General features: G+C 37.8%; 1 protein-coding gene across 4 annotated transcripts in view; it reads left to right on the top strand.

Moving 5' to 3' along the window:
* Window positions 1-2,674: 2,674 nt before the first annotated feature.
* Window positions 2,675-21,301, top strand: part of ACER3 (alkaline ceramidase 3) — a 191,306-nt gene continuing 172,679 nt past the window's right edge. Inside the window, exon 1 of one of the 4 annotated variants that reach the window (XM_057750225.1) lies at window positions 2,675-2,896. In XM_057750225.1, the coding sequence (XP_057606208.1) occupies window positions 2,794-2,896 (103 nt within the window). In that variant the 5' untranslated portion in view covers window positions 2,675-2,793. Of the gene's footprint in view, window positions 2,897-2,978; window positions 3,108-21,301 lie in introns of those variants that run through there. The other 3 variants (XM_057750228.1, XM_057750227.1, XM_057750226.1) reach the window with 3 other exon arrangements.

The following is a 21,301-nucleotide window of genomic DNA, read 5'->3' as shown; positions in this document are numbered from 1 at the left end:
AGACCATCAGGGAAGTCCCATGTTGTTTGTCTTTTTGATTATAGCCATCTTAGTGTATGTGAAGTAGCATCTGATTGTGGTTTTGATTTGCATTTTTAGTATGGCAAATACGAACACCTGTTGATGTGATTATTGGCCACTTGTATATTTTCCTCAGGGAAATGTCTATTCAGTTACTTTGCCCATTTTTTTGGTGTTATTTTTCTTTTTTTGAGTTGTAGGAGTTCTTATGTATTCAGAATACAAGTCTCTTATCAGATATATATTTTCTCCTATTTTCGGTATCATTTGTATCAAAAGTTTTAAATTTTGTTGAAGTTCAATTTATTTTTTCTTTTGTCACCTGTGTTTTTGGTATTTTATAAAAGAAACTATTGTCTAACCCTAGGTTACACAAAAGAGTTAGTTTTATGTAAACTTCTAAGAGTTTATAGTTTTAGCTCTTACATGTAAGTCTATGATCCATTTTGAGTTAAATTTTGTTTATTATGGCAGGAAGGAATCTGATTTCATTCTTTTGCATATGGATATCCAGTTGTCACAACACCAGTTGTTGAAAAGATTCTTCTTTCCCTTGGCATCCTTGTTGAAAATCAACTGACCGTAAATTTACAGATTTATTTCTAGAGTCTCAATTCTATTCCATTGATTTACACATTTATCCTTATGCCAGTGCTACACTGTCTTGATTAGTGTAGGTTTGTAGTAAGTGTTGAAATCGGGTAGTGTAAGTCCTCCAATTTTGTTCCTCTTTTTCTAGATAGTTTTGGCTGTTCTGGGTTCCTTACATTTCCATGCATTGCATTTATACGGGGGCGGGGGGGGAGGGGGCGGAGAGAGTTTTTTTAGAAAAGAGAGAAGGCAAGACAGACATTGCTGAAAGACCTATGAAATACATTTTGTGTTTTCTGAGTGATACTACTGCAGTGCACCTTTTGTTTTGGTGAGAAAAATTAATTTTTCTCTCCTAAGTTTTGTCTTGGTCCTGGTAGGTCCCCCATCCCCTGTTTTGAGTCACTTGGCTGAGTTAGGGGTTCTTTCCATTAAGGGCTCCTGCAATATCCTAATTTTTGCTTTATTCCTAGTAAGTATTATCACACTCTATGGTTGTGGTCTCTACAGTTTTTATTGCAATCTCATCAGCAAATCAATTTTAGTATGTATTTCTGCATATTCATTTTGAGTATACAAATATATGTATATTTATTCATTTATAAATTATATACACTTATGATTAATATATATATTAAGAACATACATGAGACAGAAATTTTAGAGGACAAGATAAAAAATGACTAGGAGTAGAAATTTTCCCTGTTTTATTTATCTCTCTGGAGACTGCCATCTTGGATCTTTCCTATTTACCTCCATGTTTTCCTAGCACTCTGTCAAAGGCTGGGTACATAGCCAAAGCTCAACGTCTGCTGTTCAAAAGAAAAATTTCAATATCCTACTATTTCTATTAAAGCATTCAGCCTCTATTCCCAGATTTTGCATCCTGCAAGTAAAAGTTCTGCATCTATCATCTAGTAGGGTCACTTTGTAGAGAGGCTGTGGGTGCCTCATCTCTTTTTTTTTTTTTTTTACCCTTTGATTATACCTTAATAGACTTATTTCTTTACAAAACAGAGGTTGTGTCATCCTTAACTGTACTCTTCATTTCAAACTACATGGTAGGGCAGAGTCCTGGGTGTTAGGACCATAAAGAATGGAAATCAAACTTTCAGATCTGGATGCACCTATCACTGGAGGATGTGAACAAAGGTGAAGGGAGCTCTTGGGGGTCGGAGTGAGGAAGGGCTTCAGGAAGCTGGATTCTAAAGGACCAGTGGAAATTAGCCAAATGGAGAAGAGAGGAAGGCAGGCAGTCCTAGCTGAACTGCAGGAGCAAAGGCAGGAAGATGGGAGTGGACCCTGCAGATTCTGAGCTGGGTAAGAGTTTGGTGTAGCTGAACACACGAGGCAGGGGGCGGCTGCATTTATATTTTAAAAAGATCCCTCCAGTAGCTCTGTGAAGTATTAAGGGTCTTCAGGCTGGTAGGAGGGGAGGCTGTTGGTTGCCTGATGAGTAGGGCACAATTATAGATTGCTAGAGGGTAGAAACTTCTAGGCTTAGAAGCCCAAAAGGAAGCAAGCTAACTCTGCATTAGTGCTCTAGCTGCATTGTTTTTTAGGATCCCAAAGTTCCCCCTCCCCCTTCTTTTTTCTCGGTCCGGGGTTTGCTGCCCTTTCCCTTTGTTCCCAGGTGACACATACCTTTATCAGAAAATTGTTTATTTCCTGGGAGTCTCTGGCAGGCCTGGGAGTGTTCGGTTTCTGAGCTCCTTTTGAGGCCTGCGGGCAAAGAAAGACACTGAGGTGTATCTCTGCACAGGTTTCATCAAGCAAGGGCTTGATTGAAGCCTTCATCCCACCCCCGCCCCAATAAAATCGGCCCCCCGCCCCACACACAAAAGCTCAGACATCCAAACAGAAATCACCCTCAGGGATGTCAGGATCGCCTAACCCACAGCCAAGGGCGTGTCTAGGCGGGGCCGGCGGCCCGGGTCACACCCCTTCCCCGGGAAGAAGGGGGCAGGGCAGTCGCGGCGCGCTCCGGCTGGGCCGCGTGCCTGCCGCGGTGGGCGGGGTGTCCGGCCGGGCGGGCGGCTTACGGCGCCGGGCCCCGCCCCTCGGGCAGGGAGGGCGGGTGCAACGCGAGGCGAGCGCGCCAGCAGGGCCAGAGCCGGCCTGGGAGCCCGCGGAGCCGAGAGCAGCGAGCGGAGCCCCTGGGCGGCGGCGGCGGCGCACGCTATGGCTCCTGCCGGGGACCGAGAGGGCTACTGGGGCCCCACGACCTCCACGCTGGACTGGTGCGAGGAGAACTACGCGGTGACCTGGTACATCGCCGAGTTCTGTGAGTGCGGGTGCCGGCCTCAGGCGGGGGCGAGGCAGGGAGGGCGCCGGTCTGAGGGGGAAGACGCCGCGTGAGGAAGGGAGAGGGCGGACCTGGCCGCCGGGGGAGGCACCGGGCCTGGCCCGGGAGATGGCGTGGGGAGACCGCGCCAGGGGACAGCAACGGGAATGCTGCGGAGGAAGGCAGCAGCTAGGGGAATCCAGTGTGGCTGGTGAGGAGGGCCGGTCTGGACGGGTTAAGAGGGCCTTGAGATTGGACGGGGGGTGGGGGGGAGGGCGGAAGAGAAGTGGAGAGCCCCTGCTGGACCTGAGGGGCAGCCTGAGGGGCAGGCTTGGGAATGGGGATTGCGCTGCCTGAGGGGCGAGTGGGGGCAGCCCGACAAGAGCTTGGGACAGTGGGGGGCTCGGCTCATTTGAATGAGGGCCCGGGACACCTGCTCCTGCCGTTGGTGCCACCCCTTCGTTGTAAGGGCACAGGGGAAGGGAACAGGTCCTAGCTCAGTTTTCCCCCAAATACGTGAAAACACGGTCTTTCCCTTCCTCTTTCTCTGTTTCTATGAGACCTCTTCGGTCACCTCCAGGGGACGGTTTTCCCGGTCTCAGATCCCGACCCCCACCCCTGCCCCCCAGCCCACTCTCACCCAGGATATCTTCGGGTACCAGAGATCGCCTCCTTTCTGAGTACGATCACTGAGCTATCTCCTTGCACCAGGAGTAGAAGGCAGCACCTAATCTGTACCTTCCGGCTCGTGCCAGGCTCCTAAAACCTCAAGGAATCAAGTCCCTACTCCACTCTGCCTCCTCTCCGACTACCGGACGAAGGTTAAGGTTCTTCTGAGGGCTCTACTTCCACTGATTACACCTTCTGAGGACTTGGGGAAGAATCCTTCTCCAGCTGCTGCCCCTGACTGGCCCCTTGGTGGTGGGTGGGTGGGGGTGTGTGTGTGTGTGTGTGTGTGTGTGTGTGTGTGTGTTTCCCCAGATGATTGTTCCTGCCGGGCTAGGAGAACACAGGAAAAATCTGTCACTTCTTTTCCTGTAGTTTACTTTGGTCCAGTTTTGAGAGCACGATATTTGATCCTTCTTCGGGTACCTGCTTCTGGCAAGGTACAGAGAATATTTTTTGGCTCACTATTACTGCCTTCTTTTCATTGGCTCAGCTTTCTCAGGATGTGAAGCAAAACTCTTTTAGCTAACTCTGTCTTTCTCCCAGACGTGTTTGGCTTTGTAGGAAAGAGGCAAGACTTTCATGCTAGCTGATCCTACTTTATTGTGTTCCCAGTAATTGGCTAAGATAAAAAAAAAGAGAGAGAGAAAACTTTTGGTAGTTTTTAAGACTTTTTATATTGTTTCCTTTAAAATGTGACTTAGGCCGAGAGTTACTTTTCCTGAACTACTAGCTTAAATTAATAATTTTTACATAATAATGGATGAATATGGGCAAAGGGATCATTTGTAGTATAATTACTTGGCAGCTCAAAAGTTGGCAGAGGAAGTGCTTTACCAATTTGCTGTTAGATCACGTTGGCAAGCCCATACATGATCCAGAGGAGGTCCGTGAAAGAAGGGACTTAAAATTGTGCTTTCTGAACTAGAAATTTGTAATGTGGAAAAGTGAAACTCAGGCTTCTTCGAATGTTGAGTGGGCTGTGATATGGAGCAGTTAAACTTTCTGTATTTCTCTAGAATATGGAATTAGAGCCTATGGGTGGAAACTGCCTGTAAGGGAAGAGATTTTGCTTCAACATAAGGAAAATTTTAGATTAAAGTTATAATCATTGAATGGGTTGATTTGAGAGGTATAGAGCTTTCTGTTACTGAAAGTGTTAAAACACACCTTGCTCAACTAACTCACATGAATATTTTAGGGAGAATTAATTGTTTGGTAGAGAAAAGGGGTTGGCTTTAGTTGGCCTTTGTGTCCTTTGCAGCTTTATGGGTCAATATAGGTAATAATGACTCTTAGTTTAGAATAAAGGATTAGAATCAAAAGAGAAAACTGACAGTTAAGTCATGTGAATTATGAGAGAGCAAGATACTACTGTTCTGACAGATAGCTCTGAGAAATGGGAAATGGCTTTAGTTCTTAATGTTCTCAGAAGAGGAAACTCTGAGCAGCCTGCAGGGAGGGTTTTGACTTAGGAATCAGGGGTTGCAAGAAGAGGATGAGTGAACGTTGGCAGCACTTTGCATATGTACCTTGGGAAAAAATGATATGGAGGAAGTTGAGGTCAGCCTTCTTACCCAGCCAGTAGTGTGTATCTATCATATCTTTGAGTAAGAGACTTGATCTTTGAAAAATAGTCTGATTAATAATGTGTTTAAAATAAATGCAACTTTACCATCATTGTAATATTTACAATAATGAAAGAAATATTAAGGATAATAATAATGGTGATAATAGCTATGTCCAAGTGCTTACTATGTACCACACTTTGCTAAGCACTTCATATGTCTTATCTTTTTCGATATTTACCATAATTCCAAAAAGAAGGCATTATTATTATTTCACAGATTAGGAAATTGAAACTGTTAAGAAGTAATTTATCTAAGATTGCAAAAATTGGGGTAGAAGTAGTATGCAATTTGAGGTCTGACTCTAAAGCTACTATACCATATTACTTCTATCACACATTCCTTGTTTGACCCCTGCATGCAAGGAATGAGGACAAGCATGAGGTAGTATGCTATCACAGATGACAAACTGAATAACCATTCAGGAAGCCTATCTTTCAGCATTGGGGTGTGTGTGTTTTGGGTAATCTAAAGACAGGTTTGGGGAATTGCATGTAAAGAGGGCAACAGTTCTCAGTCACTGAAAAACCTGAAACGCTATCTTCTTAACATCATCCCAGGTGAGTTCATATTCCTTTTTTTGCTTGAGCGGATTGTAAGAATCAGGGAAAAATGTAGACGATTTCTCTTTAGTTGTGAAATACTAAGTGCCTTGATGTGCCAGAAGTTACAGGCACAGGCAGTCCTCACTTTGCATGGTAGTGTGGAACAATACAAATGACCATGCAAGTGAAAACCTGGCAAAGCCATCTTAATAATCAATGAGAAAAGTTATGAGTGTTCCATGACCTTTACACATTTTTGTCAAACATTATAAGTCTTATTGTTAATCGTAAATATATGGAGAAATGAAAAAATATTAAAACTAATATTTATTTAGTACACTGTAATTTAAAACATTAAAAACATTGAGAATTAAAATGTTTTATTTCTTTGTAGAAGAACTTATCTAGGGTAGTTTGAGTAGTACTTGCCTTCTTCTTATCATGTAACTTATTATATGGAATGAGTATTTTTTTCTGTGCCTTGGTGGATTATCATGCTCCTTTCTAAGTTTGGATCAGGCCCCAACATTTCATTCTTTGCGCTTTCAATATTGCGAAATATTTCTGAGAGTTCCTTTAATGCAGAGTTTTTGCTGGTGTCTCTTCTGGTCCATCTTCATCCTTTTCTCACAACCACTTTCTTCATTTGTGTCGATAAGTTTGCCTTCACTAAGTTCCTCTGGCTTCATATCTGGTCTCTTGAATGGCAACAGGGTCAACATTGTCATGGTCAGTTACTTCTTCTACAACTCCTTTTATGTTTGATTGGGATTTTATTTCCAACACTATTACTTTTAAAAAAATTATTTTACGGGGATATGTGTATAAAAACAGATGATTGAACTTGGTGTACCCCCCAAAAATAATTAATAAATAAATAAAATAAATAAATAAATAAATAAAATGCACATATATATGCAAAAAAAAAAAAGGATATGTTTCCTTGACAAACTGGATTAAAAGTCAGCTGAATGTACCACTGGAAAAAAATTTATTTTATTGAAGTATAGTTGATTTATAATGTTGTCTTAACTTCTGTTGTACAGCAAAGTGATTCGGTTATAGGTATATGCATTCTTCTTCATATTCTTTTCCATCATGATTTATAACAGGATATTGAGTATAGTTCTCTGTGCTATACAGTAGGACCTTGTTGTTTATCCATTCTCTATATAATAGTTTGCATCTGCTAATCCCAAACTTCCAGTCTCTTCCTCTGCCAGCCCCTTAACACTATTACTTTTGGTTTCTTTGCTGCACTTTCATTGTTGGCCTGTTCCATCTTTCACTTATCCATTTTTGTAAAATGTCACATACATTCATCACCAGGAGACAAGGAGGCAACTCAGCTACAAGCTTTGCGGTCTGTACATGAACTGAATAACAGATGTGCAGTGACTAGACACCAACAGACTTTGCCCTGGTCTCTTATCTACAGTTAGAAATTTAAGCAGAGAGATATTTTTCTCTCAGCACTTTGAAGATATTATTCCATTGCATCCTGACTTTTAATGTTACTGATGAGGAGTCCACCAACAGCCTAATTGTTGTTCCTTGGCAGTTTATTTTGTCAAATCCACCAACAAACTTTAAAAGAAGTGACTTGGTTAGTCACTGATCATGTTGTGTTTCTATTATTTACATAGTGATTTGTGGATTGAAGATCTAGTAGTGAAGTTTGTATGGTATTCAGTTACAGTTACTATGCTGTGAAAACTGAAATTTGAATTGTGTTGTTGGGGAATCAGTATTGTTTAACAAAACTGTGGTAACTGAAATTTGTGCATACTAGAACTGCAAAATGAAGACTGCTTGTGTATTTCTAATCCTGCTAACATTCCTAGTAAGTAGGTGGTGTTATCCCCATTTTATAGATGAGGGAACTGAGTCTTAGAGAAGTTAAGTAACTTGGTCAGTGTCATACAGCTATTAAGTGGCAGACATGAGATTCAAATACAGGTCTGACAACTCTTTCTACCAAGAAATACTGTCACAGAAAGTGGAATTTCAGGTGCTGCCATTTTTATGGAAGAAATATTTCCTAAATAGAAGTAGAAAAAAAAATGGAAGTAGAAGGGAATTCTATGTTTTAATTATGGCCTCAAGGGAGAATTACCCCCATTAAATTTTTTTCAGAATGTTTAATTTATTCAGCACATATTTATTGAAAACTTATTTTGTCATTGACTTAAAATACAAAACTATATAAAGACTGTCTCTCTGTTCAAGGTAGCTAATAAGCCACTAGAGGTATGAACAAAGACATTCAAAATAGGCATTTCCTACTTTCAAGGGAAATGCATTCCTAAAAATGTATTTGAGAGAAGAATGTTCAAAATTTGATGTATTGTAAAGGGGGGTTTATTTATCAGAAAGCTAAAAAATATTTTTAAATTCCTAATTATGGGTTTCATAGGAGCTACCTCAGTCTGAGGGGGTAACCTGGCTAGTAAGACTTAATGGATGGGCAGAATGGATGGTAACTTCTGGTAGTACCATCTAGCTATCTCCCTTTTGTCCTTGGGCTAGGATGATTCAAGTTAGGTAGGTGTTGTCTCTTCTCACAGGTTTGCTGCCCCTTTCCCCATCCTGTTCATAGGAATTGGGCAGAAGGGAAGCAGGGCAACCCTCAGTCTTTACACCTTTATGATGGGATTTGCTTAGATGGGATAAAGGGGTCTATCCTTCATTGCCAATGCAGCACAAGACTAGAGATGCTTTAACCAGCTGCCTTTGCCATACGTATATGCCACTCAAGGCATCTAGCTGCTTGTACCTCATTGCACCCATTTCCTTTCCTTTTTTCAGGCTCCTTCCCACTATCTTCTCTGAATAGTAGCCTGGAGGAAATGAGCATGCTTCAGGCTTCTTTTGGTTCTGGGGTTCTGTGGGCTGGTGAAGGTGACATCCCTGTCACCTTAAGGAAGATGGTCTTTTTCCTAAGGGTTATTGATGAGCAAGCAGCACTGCCTCTGACTTGTAGCTCAGAAACACCATAAGCCCGCTGAAGAATGAAGGCCAAATTCACTGTACCAAAGGGTTTAGATTTAGTGTATACAAGTCAGAGACGGTCAGTAAATTGTTCCGGTGCTGTGATGGACATATGTATATGGTACATTGGAATGCAAGGAAGGGGTGCTTATTAAAAACTTGAAGCATAGAGGCTTTACAGTGTTAGTGCTGGAAGAACTGCCATACCAGCTAGCTGGCTGTTTGTACATTTATTTATTTATTAATCATTGTGGAAAAACACATAACATAAAATTTACCCTCTTAACCATTTTACAGTGTACAGTTCTGTAGTGTTAAGTACACTGACGTTGTGCAGCCAATCTCTAGGACTCTTTTCATCTTGCAAAACTGAAACTCCATATCCATTTAACAACTTCATGTTCCCTCCCCAGACCATGGCAACCAATCTTCTGCTTTCTGTCTCTATGAATTTATATAAGTGGAATCAGCAGTGTTGTTTTTTTTTTTTTTGTGGTTTTTTTGTTTGTTTGTTTGTTTTTGTGACTGGCTTATTTCACTTAGCATAACGTCCTTATGTAGCATTTTGTAGCTTGTGTTAGAATTTCCTTCTTTCCAAAGGCTGAATAATATTTTATTGTATGTATATGCTATATTTTGCTTATTCATTCATCCATTGATGGACACGCGGGTTGCTTCCATCTTTTGGCTACAGTGAATAGTGAGGCTGTGACATAGGTGTACAAATATCTCTTCAACCCACAAGAGATATTTATGGAATTTCTGGATCATACGGTGACATAGTAGCTAATTTAACCTTTTCATTAGGAAGAAGCATTTTATTATTTTCTTTCTTGGGCTCCATGAATTTATTATTGTTCTTATATAAATTGTAACTTATTATTATGTCTATATAAATTATGATAATGTACTTTATCCCCATTTCAAATAATCAAAGGCACATGTGCCTGTCAGTTAGAGGAGATCTAGTCATTGTTACTACACTGTATTGATAAGGTAATGTATTTCCTTAATGTATTCATATAATTCTAATCCAGAGCAAAACAGCATAATATTTTCACTGCAGTCTTATTTCCCATTAAATGTGATTTCTGAGATCTTGAAAATAGCCAATAGAAATAATAAAAGCTAACATTATGGGACACAATGTGCAAAGCTCTATGTGTATATTATCTTATAAGAACCCTTATTATAGTCCTTATAACAACTCTTTAAGTTTAGGAAGATTAAGTAACTTGCCCTAGGTCACACACTATTAAGTGGCAGAGCCAAAGTGACCCGAGCGCCATTCGATTCTAAAGCTATGCTCTTAACTATCATACTATCTTGCCTCCCTCCACTACTACTTTTTCAGACCCCAGTGGGTCCAGAGACCTCAGGTTGGTAATTAGTGGTCTAACCTTCTCATTTTACATCTAAGGAGAAGGACCTTGAGAGTTGACATTGATTTGCTCAAGATTATATTGCAAATTAGTTGTGAAACCTAGACCAGAATCCAATTTCAGTAGTTTCTCAGAATGGGAAATGATAGAGCTGAGGAGGATAATGTCAAATGTTGTTGATGTCATATTGTTAATGAGTTAGCAGGTCACAGGACTTCCTCAGAACAAAATGAGCTCCTAATTAACTTTTTTTTTTTTATGGTGAAGATACCTAACATCTGTAGAGTGCTTTATAGTAGTTCTGCTCAGACTTTAATGTGCATATGAATTACCTGGACGTCGTATTAAAATGCATATTCCAGTATAGTAGGTCTGGAATGTGGCCTTAAATCCTGCATTTCTTATAAGCTGTCAGGTGATTCCAGTGCTGTTGGTCTGGAAATTATACTTGGAGAAGCAAGACTTTATAGTTCACAAACCACTGTTAATTCTTTTTTTCCTATGGGATGTAAGTGTTATCACTATTTGTATGTAAGGAATGAAGTTCAAAAGGATAAGTGACTTGTTCAGGGTCACAGGACTGATACTGGAACCTAGGTTTCTAACTTGAAAATCAAGTTAGGTGTTGATCCCCATCCCCCTCCCCCACCCTGCCCCCAGCAGTAACAGGCCAAAAACACTGCATGTGAAGGAAAGTTTGAAAATGATTGTCCTGGGTAATGAGCTAAATTGAATTTAAAATTGAACGTATTACATTTTCATTTTGCAGACAGTTTTCTTTTCATTTGTTCCCAATGCCTAAGCTGGGCTCAACACTCAACAAACTATCTTTGAGACTTTGGTCTGTAGTTAGTAATTAGTTGTAATATGGTAGTCCATCCTTATCTGTGGGGGATATGTTTCGAGACCCCCAGGGGATGCCTGAAACTGCAGATAGTACCATACCCTATATAGTGGACCCTTGAACAATGCCACTCCTCCATGCAGTTGAAAATCCACATATAGCTTTATAGTCAGCTTTCAGTATCCCTGGTTCTGCAAGTGTGGATTCAACCAACTGTGGATTGTGTAGTACTGTAGTATGTATTTATTGAAAAACATCCACATATAAGTGGATCTGCACAGTTCTAGTCTGTTTTGTTCAAGGGTCAGCTGTATGTACTGTTTTCTCCTATACATACATACCTATGGTAAAATTTAATTTATAAATTAAGCACAATAAGAGATTAATAACAGCTAATAGTAAAATAGAACAGTTATAACAATATACTGTAATAAAAGTTACGTGACTGTGGTCTCTCTCTCAAAATATCTTCTTGTACTGTACTCACCTTTATTATTGTGATAATCTGAGATGATAAAATGCCTACATGATAAGAAGGCATTGTGACCTAGTGTTAGGCTGGTTGGATGTCAGGAGCAGTTGATGTTGATGGTTGAGGAGCCTAGGCAGGGTAGAGCAGGATGTGCAAGATTTCATCATGCTGCTCAGAATGGTACACAGTTAAAAACTTATGGGGACTTCCCTGGTGGTGCAGTGGTTAAGAATCCACCTGCCAATGCAGGGGACACGGGTTCAATCCCTGGTCCAGGAAGATCCCACATGCAATGGAGCAGCTAAGCCTGTGCACCCCACTGCTGAGCTTGTGCTCTAGAGCCTGAGAGCCACAACTACTAGAGGCTGTGCGCCTAGAGCCCGTGCTCTGCAGTAAGAGAAACCACCGCATTGTGAAGCCTGCGCACTGTAATGAAGAGTAGCCCCTTCTCGCCATAAGAGAAAGCCTGCGCATAGCAACAAAGACCCAATGCAGCCAAAAGGAAAAGAAAAAGGAAAAAACTTATGAATTGTTTATTTCTGAAATTTTCCATTTAGTATTTTCAGACTGCAGTTGACTTTGGGTAATTGAAAGCTTGGAAAGTGAAACCACAGATTAGGAGAAACTACTGTACTTGAAGGCTAAGTACATTTTGAAGTCTAATCTTGATTTAGCATTTACCTAGGTCATCCAAGATTTTAACTACGAAAAATTGTCATTTGGTAGCACATGTTTGAAGAAATGATTTATTTACTTTTTTTTTTTTGGCCATACCATGTGGCATGTGGGATCTTAGTTCCCCGACCAGGGATCAAACCCGTGCCCCCTGTAGTGGAAGCATGTAGTCTTAACCACTGGACCACCAGGGAAGTCCCTATTTACTTATTTTTAGTGGAACAGTACTTGATATATAGGTAAATAAGGAGAATAAATACCTCAGATTGTAATTTGGGGAACTTTACTAACTGGGATACAGAGAATAGTAAACATTTAAAGCTTTGCCCAGTGCACTGTTAATTTCAGGTTGAAATTTTAAGTTATTTCTTTGATTTTGGGGATTCTACCCTTGTTCTTTTGCTGACTGTGTCATAGTGGGTGGAAAAAAACCCTCACCTGGAGAGTTTTAGGTAGTGCAAAAAAGTGTTTTAAATGAAGTAAAGGCATGAAGAAACATTTTAGGACCCAGAAAAATGATTGAGCCCAAAAGAGACAGCAAAAGCAGTTTATGGTGACACGAAACCCTACATACCTTACTGTGGGGAAAGTGCCTGATATAATGGCTTGAAGTCAGAATCAGAATCCTATCTGAACTTTGCTCCATTGAACGTTGTGACTTGGGGCAAATCACTTAATCATTCTTTGCACCAGTTTATTTTCTATAAAACCAGAACAATGAATATTTGGTAGGGTTGTGAGAATTAAATGGCAGGATACATGTGAAAGTGCACAGAGAAATGCCTGGCAAATACTTGGTGCTCAATGAATATTAGTTGAATTGGAATCTAGTCAAAATAAGTTTAAAATATAAATCCTGCTTTGTTATAATTGTGGCCTTCTTATCTGTGATGGTTAGTTTTATGTGTGAACTTGGCTTGGCTATAGTATCTAGTTGTTTAATCAAATACTGATCTAGGTGTTGCTATGAAGGAATCTTGTAAATGTGGTTAACACCTACAGTCAGTTGACTGTAAGTGATGATTACCCTCAGTAATGTGAATGGGCCTCATTCAGACAGTTGAAAGGCCGTAACAGCAGACACTGAGTTTAGTGATTGGGGTGGGGAAGTTAAACCTTTATTTGGGGAGGTCTCCTATTTGACCCCTCACCTTGGTGCACCTTCCCTCCCTTCATTCCTCCTCCCTTTCTTCATTCTTTGTTTCATTTATTTGAATATTTTGTGAATATACTAGAATTTTTAGATGTCTTCAGTGGAGAGGTCAGTTGGAGTATCTGGTGTGCCGCACACCCTTAACCGGATTGCTTTTGCATCTGCTGTTCCCTTGTCATTTGTAGCTGCATTTCCAGTCAGTGGATACCTTTTTAAACCTTGACTGATTACTCCTTACAGAATTAGGTGCTTCTTTTGTTTCCATTTGAAGACTTTCTGTTAACTGAAGGATAAAGGACAAATTGTAAATATGACCTGAAAAGCTCCCCCTTTTTTAATGAATATTTTCACGTGTACAGCAAAGTTAGAATTTTGCAGTGAATATCAGTTCACCTACTGCCTAGATCCTACCAATAACATTTTAGTATACAGTACTTATTTTATCACATATATATCCATTTACCATTCATCTCTCCATCTGTAAATTCATTTCATTTTTTGATACATTTCAGAGTAAGTTGCAGACATCTGTATACTTTTCCCCTAAATACTTCAACCATTCATATCATTGACTAAAGTTCAATTCTTTATTTTTTCTTTGGATGTAAAATTTATATTCAGTGTAAATGCACAAATCCTTAAGTGTTATTTATATAACCAAAATCCCTATCAAGATAGAGAACTTTACCATCAAACATGAAAATTCTTCATGCCCCCTCCCTGTAATTCTCCCCTTCACCTTCCCCCTTTCTCTCCATAGTAACTACCTGTTCTGATTTTTTTCTTCACCATAGATTAGATTTGTTCATTCTAGGACTGCATGTAAGTGGAGTTATATAGTATTTACTACTTGGTATAAGGCTTCTTTCACTCGCATAATATTTTTGATATTCATCCATGTTGTTGCATGTGTTGGTAGTTCCTATTTATTGCCAATTAGTATTCCATTGTATGAATATAACACAATTTATCTGTTTTCCTGTTAATGGATGCCTGGCTGTTTTTGATAATCATAAAGCTGCTATATACATTCTTGTACAGGTCCTCTTGTAGATATATGTTTTCATTTTTCATAGGTAAATACCTAGCATTGCAATAACTGGGCCATAGGATAGTTGTATGTTTAGTTTTATTAGAAACTCTTAGAACTTCTCCCAAAATGGTTGTAGTGTTTTACATTCATAGCACTTGATCCACATTCTTTTTTTTTTCCATTTTTTAAAAAATTGAAGGTAGTTAATTTACAATGTTGTGTTGTTTCAAGTATACGGCAAAGTGATTCAGTTATACATATATATGAATTATTTTTCAGATTCTTTTCTAAATTATTATAAGATATTGAGTATAGTTCCCTGTGCTATACAGTAGGTCCTTGTTGTTTACCTGTTTTATATATAGTAGTATGTATGTTAGTCCCAAACTCCTAATATACCCTCCTTCCCTCCCTACTGCTATCCCCTTTAGTAACATGTTTGTTTTCTATGTCTGTGAGTCTATTTCTGTTTTGTAAATTCATTTGTATCATTTTTTAAGATTCTCCATATAAGTGATATCATTTGATATTTGTCCTTCTCTGACTTACTTCACTTAATACAATAATCTCTAGATCTATCCATGTTGCTACAATTAGCATTATTTCATTTTTTTATGGCTGCATAATATTCATAATACATATACATTGTATGTATATGTATATGTACACACACACACACACACACACACACATATCTTCTTTATCTGTTCATCTGTTGATGGACATTTAGATTATGGACATCATGGTAGTTTTTGTCTTTTCTGGATATATGCCCAGGAGTGGGACTGTGCATTATGTGGTAACCCTATTTTTAGGTTTTTAAGGAACCTCCATACTGTTCTCCATAGTGGCTGCACCAATTTATCGTACATTCTCACCAACAGTGTAGAAGGGTTCTTTTTTCTCCATTCTCCACACTCTCTCCAGCATTTATTATTTGTAGACTTTTTGATGATGGCCATTCTGACTGGTGTGAGGTAATGGTACCTCATTGTAGTTTTGATTTGCATTTTGCTAATAATTAGTGATGTTGAGCATGTTTTCATGTGCCTGTTGGTCATTTGTATGTCCTCTTTGGAGAAATACCTGCTAAGGTCTTCTGCCCATTTTTTGATTGGGTTGTTTGTTTTTTTGATATTGAGCTGTATGAGTTGTTTGTATATTTTGGAAATTAAGCCCTTGTCTGTTGAATCGTTTGCAAATATTTTCTCCCATTCTGTGAGTTGTCCTCACGTACACACATGCTTTTTCAAAGCAGACGTAAGGGCAGTCTGGGTTTGTTGTCTGGTGTTCTGTTGATCTGTTGATCGCTGGAGTTGATTCAGTTAGGCTTGCCAATCAAATGAACGTTCTTTGTTCTCACTACTCTAAGAATGTCCAATTTAAAACTTGACAATTGAAGAGAATTGTGGCTTTGATAAAGGAGGACTGTTCTTTGGTTAAGAGCAACCATCATTACGTAAACATTTAGCCCCTATGTGCCCTTCCGTCATCCCATCTTCTTCTTTTTCTTTTCTTCTTTCTTTTTGCATTCCTAAAAAATACAGTTTAGGTTTGCTTGTTTTACATGTTATGTGAGTGGAATTTTTACTATGTATATGTTCTTCTGCAACTCATTTTTTTCATTCAAATTGTGGTCCCTGTTATCATACATGTTCCTGAGAAGTATCTACTTTGATAGGTTAGATCATTTTTTTCTTACTGTTGTTGGGAATTTCACTGTATGAATATATTGATTTAGCCATTCTTCAGTCATCGATGTTTTGTTGTTTCCAGGTGTTTGCTATTACAAATAATGCTATGAACATTCTTGTACATCTTCTGGTACACACAAGTGTAAGAGTATGTATTTAGGAGTATAATTGTTAGATTGTAGGGCATGCCTGTATTTAACTTTTATTAGATCAGAGGTTCTCAGACTTTTTGGTCTTATGACCCCTTTATACATTTAAAATTATTGAGGACCCCGGAGAACTTGGTGAGTTAAATCTATTGGTATTTCCTGTAATAGAAGTTAATATTGAAAAAAAAAATCTCTCTTAATACATTTAAGATTCGTGTCTCTGAGAAACAAGGTTTTTCCTTGCTGTTGAGTCAGTAGCTTGTTCCTTTTTATTGCGGAGTAGTATTTCATTGTATGAATATCCTATAGTTTGTTTATCCATTTGCCTATTGATGGACACTAGGACTGTTTCCAGTTTCTGGCTATTATGAATAAAGCTGCTATGAACCTTCTTATACAAGTCTTTTTGTGAACATATGTTTTTCATCTTTCTTGGGTAAGTTCATTGCAGTGGGATTACCAGGTCATAGAGTTAGTTTATGTTTAGTTTTTTAAGGGACTGCAAGACTTTTTTCCAAGGGATGTAACTTTTCATTCTCATCATGGAAGTTTTGGGTGCTCCACACACTCAACAACATTTAGTGTTGTCATTTTTAAACATTTTATCTATTCTGGAGTGTATATAGTAGCATTTCATTTTGATTTTAATTAGCATTTACGGATAACTAAAGATGCTGAGCACATTTTCATGTGCTTCTCGGACATTCATATATCTTCTTTTGTATATTGCCTTTTCATATGTTTTGCCCATTAAAAAAAGTTGGGTTGTCTTTTTATTATTGAGTTGTAAGGGCTCCTTTTGTATTCTGAACATAAGTCCTTTTATCAGATGGATATTTTGTGACTGATTTCTCCCTGTCTGTGTTTTGCCTATTCATTTTCTAAAAAGCATCTTTTAATGAGGAGAAGTTTTAAATTTTTGTAGAGTCTAATTTATCTGTTTTTTAAATATGGTTATTGCTTTCCTTATCCTGTGTAAAAACTTTTGTCTACCCTCAGATTATGAAGGTATTTTCCCATGTTCTCTTATAGAAATTTTATAGTTATAACTTGACATTTAGGTCTATATCCATCTCAAGTTCATTGTCATATATGGTGTGAGGTAGGGATTGAAGTTTATTTTTTCCCATATGCATATCCAGTTGTTACAGCATTATTTGCTGAAAAAAACATCCCCCCCCCCCCATTGGATTGCATTTGCTCTTTTGTCAAAAATAAGTGAGCTGTGCATGTAGATCTGTTTCTGGGCTCTCTATTCTATTGATTTATTTGTGTATCCTTATGGCATTACCACAGAAACTTGATAAATATAGCTTTATAGTAGGCCTTGAGATCAACTACTATGAGTCTTCCAACTTGGTTCTTTTTAAATATTGTTTTGGATATTTAGGTCATGCATTTTCATATAAATTTTAGAATCAGCTTGTCTGTTGTGGTAGTTTAAAAAGATGTGCACAAATCCTTTGTTATTTCTCTGTTCAAGAGGTAAAACTTAATTACCTTCCCCTTTGACTGTGGTCCAAATTTGGTGCCTTGCTTCTAATAAAATAAATTAGAAGTAGTATGATGAAAACTTTGGATACTAGGTTATAAAAGGCATGACTGCTTTCTTCTTGGCCTCTTTATTGGATCACTCACTCTGGGAGAAGACAGCCCTCATGTCATGAAAGGTCTGTGTGGTCAGGAACTGAGGCCTCCAGCCAATAGCCAGGTGAATTAGCCAGCTTGAAAGTCGACCTTCCAGCTCCATTTAGGCCTTCCGATGACTTTGGAGCTGGCCAACATTTGACTGCATCCCCATGAGAGATCCTGAATCTTAACTTCTTCCCTATTTTTGACTCTCAGAAATTATGTGAGGTAATAAATGTTTGATGTTTTAAGCTGCTAAGTTTTGAGGTCATCTGTTATATAAAATAGATAGTACATCAATTTTTATTTAAAAAGTCTACTGGGGTTATATCTTACTTATAAATCAGTTTGGGGGGAAAAGGCATCTTAAAAATATGAGTCTTACAATCCACCATGTTATATTTCTCTGTTTATGTAGGTCTCCTTTAATTTCAGTAGTTTTCATTGTAGAGGTCTTAAACATCTTGTTAAATTTATATCAAAATATTTTATGTTTTTTGATGTTCTTATACATTATATTTTTAAAATTTGATTTTTCTCATTGTTTCTGAATTGCTAGCATAGAGATTTAAATTGATTTTTGTTTATCATCCTTGTATCTTCTACCTTGCTAAACTTATTAATTTTTTTGTCATTCAGTAAATAATCATGTAGTCTGTGGATAGAAAGTTTCACTTCATCCTTTTCAATCTTTATGCATTTTTTCTTGCCTTATTGCACTGGCTAGGACCTTCCAGTACATTGTTGAGTAGAAATGATATGAGCAGACTGCTTTGCTTTTTTTTTTTTTTAATTTAAGGAGGAAAGCATTAAATATTTCATTATTAGATGTGATTTTTTTAAATTATTATTGGGTAAGCTGTAGATTTTTTGTAGACTCCTTAGTTAAGGAAATTCTTTTCTTTTCCTAACTTGCTTGAGTTTTATCATGAGTGGGCATTGAATGTTGTCAAATGTTATTCTATATTTGTTGAAGTGGTATTGTCCTTTCTGTTAATATGATGAATTGAATTGATTGATTTTTTTAATGTTCAACCAGCTTTGCTTTCCTGGCCCATTTGGACATGATGTATTATCATCTATATCTCTCTATATCTATATCTATATCTATATCTATATCTATATCTGGGGTTGGTTTGCCTGTACAATTGCCTCTTGAACAACACAGGTTTGAACTGTGCAGGTCCACTTATACAGGGATTTTTTTCAGTGAATATGTGCTACAGTACTACACAATCCTTGGTTGGTTGAACGTGCTGATATGTGGCCAATGGGTGCAGAGTGCAGACTGTAAAGTTATGCTCAGATTTTCAGCTGCTTGGAAGGTTGGCTGCCTTAACCCCAGTGTTGTTCAAGGATCAACTGTAATTTTGTTAAGGATTTTGTGTCTTTGTTCGTGAGAGATACCGGCCTATAATTTTGTTTTTATTATGTTTCTTTTTTCAGTTTTTTAAAGGTTGTGTTTTTCAAGAAATTTATTTTATGTAAATTTTTGAATTTTTATGACATTCTCTTATTGGTCTTTTAATGTCTGAAGACTCTAAGGTAATATCTGCTCTTTCATTCCTCGTATTGGTAATTTGTGTATTCTCTCTTTTTTTGTTGATTACTCATCTTAGTGGTTTATTAAATGTTATTAATCATATCAGAGGTACAACTTCTTGCTATGTTAAATTTCTCTACTTTTCTTATTTTATTTTTTCCTTCTACTTATTTTTTATTCAATTTATTATTATTTTTTAGTTTCATGAGGTGGAAGTTTAGAGCACTAATTTTAGACCTTATTTTAAAAAAGTAGAATAATTTATAGTTATAAATTTCCCTCTTAGCACTCTTTAGCTGTATACAACACATTTTGATATGCTTTATTTCTATTCTTCCTGTGGTTTCTTTTACATGGCCCCATAGGTTAAAGAAAAAAATCACAGGGGAAATAGAAATAATCTATGGTTATTTAGAAGTGTGTTGTCTAATTTCCAAATATTTGGAATTTGCAAGGTATCTTTTTGTTACTGATTCCTAGTTTAATTTCATTATGTTCAGAGAACATATTTTTATTTAAAAAAAATTATTTTATTTTTGGCTGCATTGGGTCTTGCTGTGGCACGTGGATCTTTTGTTGTGGTGTGCAGGCTTCTCTCTAGTTGTGACTCGCAGGCTCAGTTGCCATCTGGCATGTGGGATCTTAGTTCCCCAACCAGGGGTTGAACCCATGTCCCTTGCATTGGGAGGAGGATTGTTAACCACTGGACCACCAGGGAAGTCCCCCAAACATATTTTTAATTTAAATTCTTTTAAACTTGTTGGCTTGTTTTATGGCTCTTAATATGTTTTACTTGGTGAATGTTCTACGTGGATTTGAAAAGTATATATATTCTGCTGTTTATGCATGTAGTATTCTATAAATGTCAGGTCAAATTGGTTGATAGTGTTGTTCAGGTCTTCTGCATATTTACTGATATTTCTGTCTGCTTCTATTAATTATTAAGAAGAGTACTGTAATTACCAATACTATACTACAACTATAGTGGTATATTTTTCTGTATCTCCTTTCTATTCTTATATGTTTTGATGCTACGTTTTTAGGCATATACACTTCAGGATTGTCATCTAATATTGAGGTATTCAGCCTTTATCATTATGAAATAGTCTCCTTTTTCTCTGGCAATATCCTATGTTCTGAAGTCTGTTTTGCCTGATATTACTGTAGCCATTCATCCTTCTTATAATTTGTATTGGCATGGTACTTCTTTTCTAGCCTGTTAATTTTAACCTCTCTGTATCTTTACATTTAAAGTGCTTTTCCTGTAGTTGCTTATAGTTGGCACTCTCTCTCTCTCCTTTTCTTTCTTTCTTTCTTTTTTTTTTTGGCTGTACTGCATGGCTTGTAGGATCTCAGTTCCCCAACCAGGGATTGAACCTGGACCATGGCAGTGAAAGCCCCAAATCCTAACCACTAGGAACTCCCTGATGGTCTCTGTTTCTTAATTAGTGCATATAGTCCATTCATATTTAATGTAATTATCAGTGTGATTAAGTTAGCATCTTGCTATTTATTTTATATTTTTTTCATCTCTTTTTTGGGGCTTTTTCCCCCCTCACACTTTTCCTGGCTTCTTTTAATTTGACTTAGGGGTGTGTGTGTGTGCACGCGCTTGTGTGTGTTTAGTGTTTTATTTCATCCTGCCTACTATCTTCTCTGCTACATCTCTCTTTTATTTCATTAGAATTTGCTATGGAGTTTATAGTGTATATCTTTAATTTATTATAGTTTACTCACAAATAATATTATACCATTTAGTGTGTAATGTAATAACTTTAAATTGTATACTTTAACTTGTCTTATAGTACACTTCTGCTTGTGATAAATTTTGTTAACTTACATTTGTATGAAATTGTCTTTTTTCACCTTCCTATTTGAAACATATTTTTGCTGGGTGTAGAATTCTTGTTGGACAATTATTTTCTTTTAGCATCTAACAACTTGTTACATTGTCTTCTAGCTTGCATTTTGTTTATTTGTTTGTTTAGGAGGTCATCATTT

Source organism: Hippopotamus amphibius, chromosome 9, assembly GCF_030028045.1.
Source record: "Hippopotamus amphibius kiboko isolate mHipAmp2 chromosome 9, mHipAmp2.hap2, whole genome shotgun sequence".
In the NCBI taxonomy this organism is placed as follows: domain Eukaryota; kingdom Metazoa; phylum Chordata; class Mammalia; order Artiodactyla; family Hippopotamidae; genus Hippopotamus; species Hippopotamus amphibius.
This window is presented reverse-complemented; position numbering and strand designations above follow the sequence as displayed.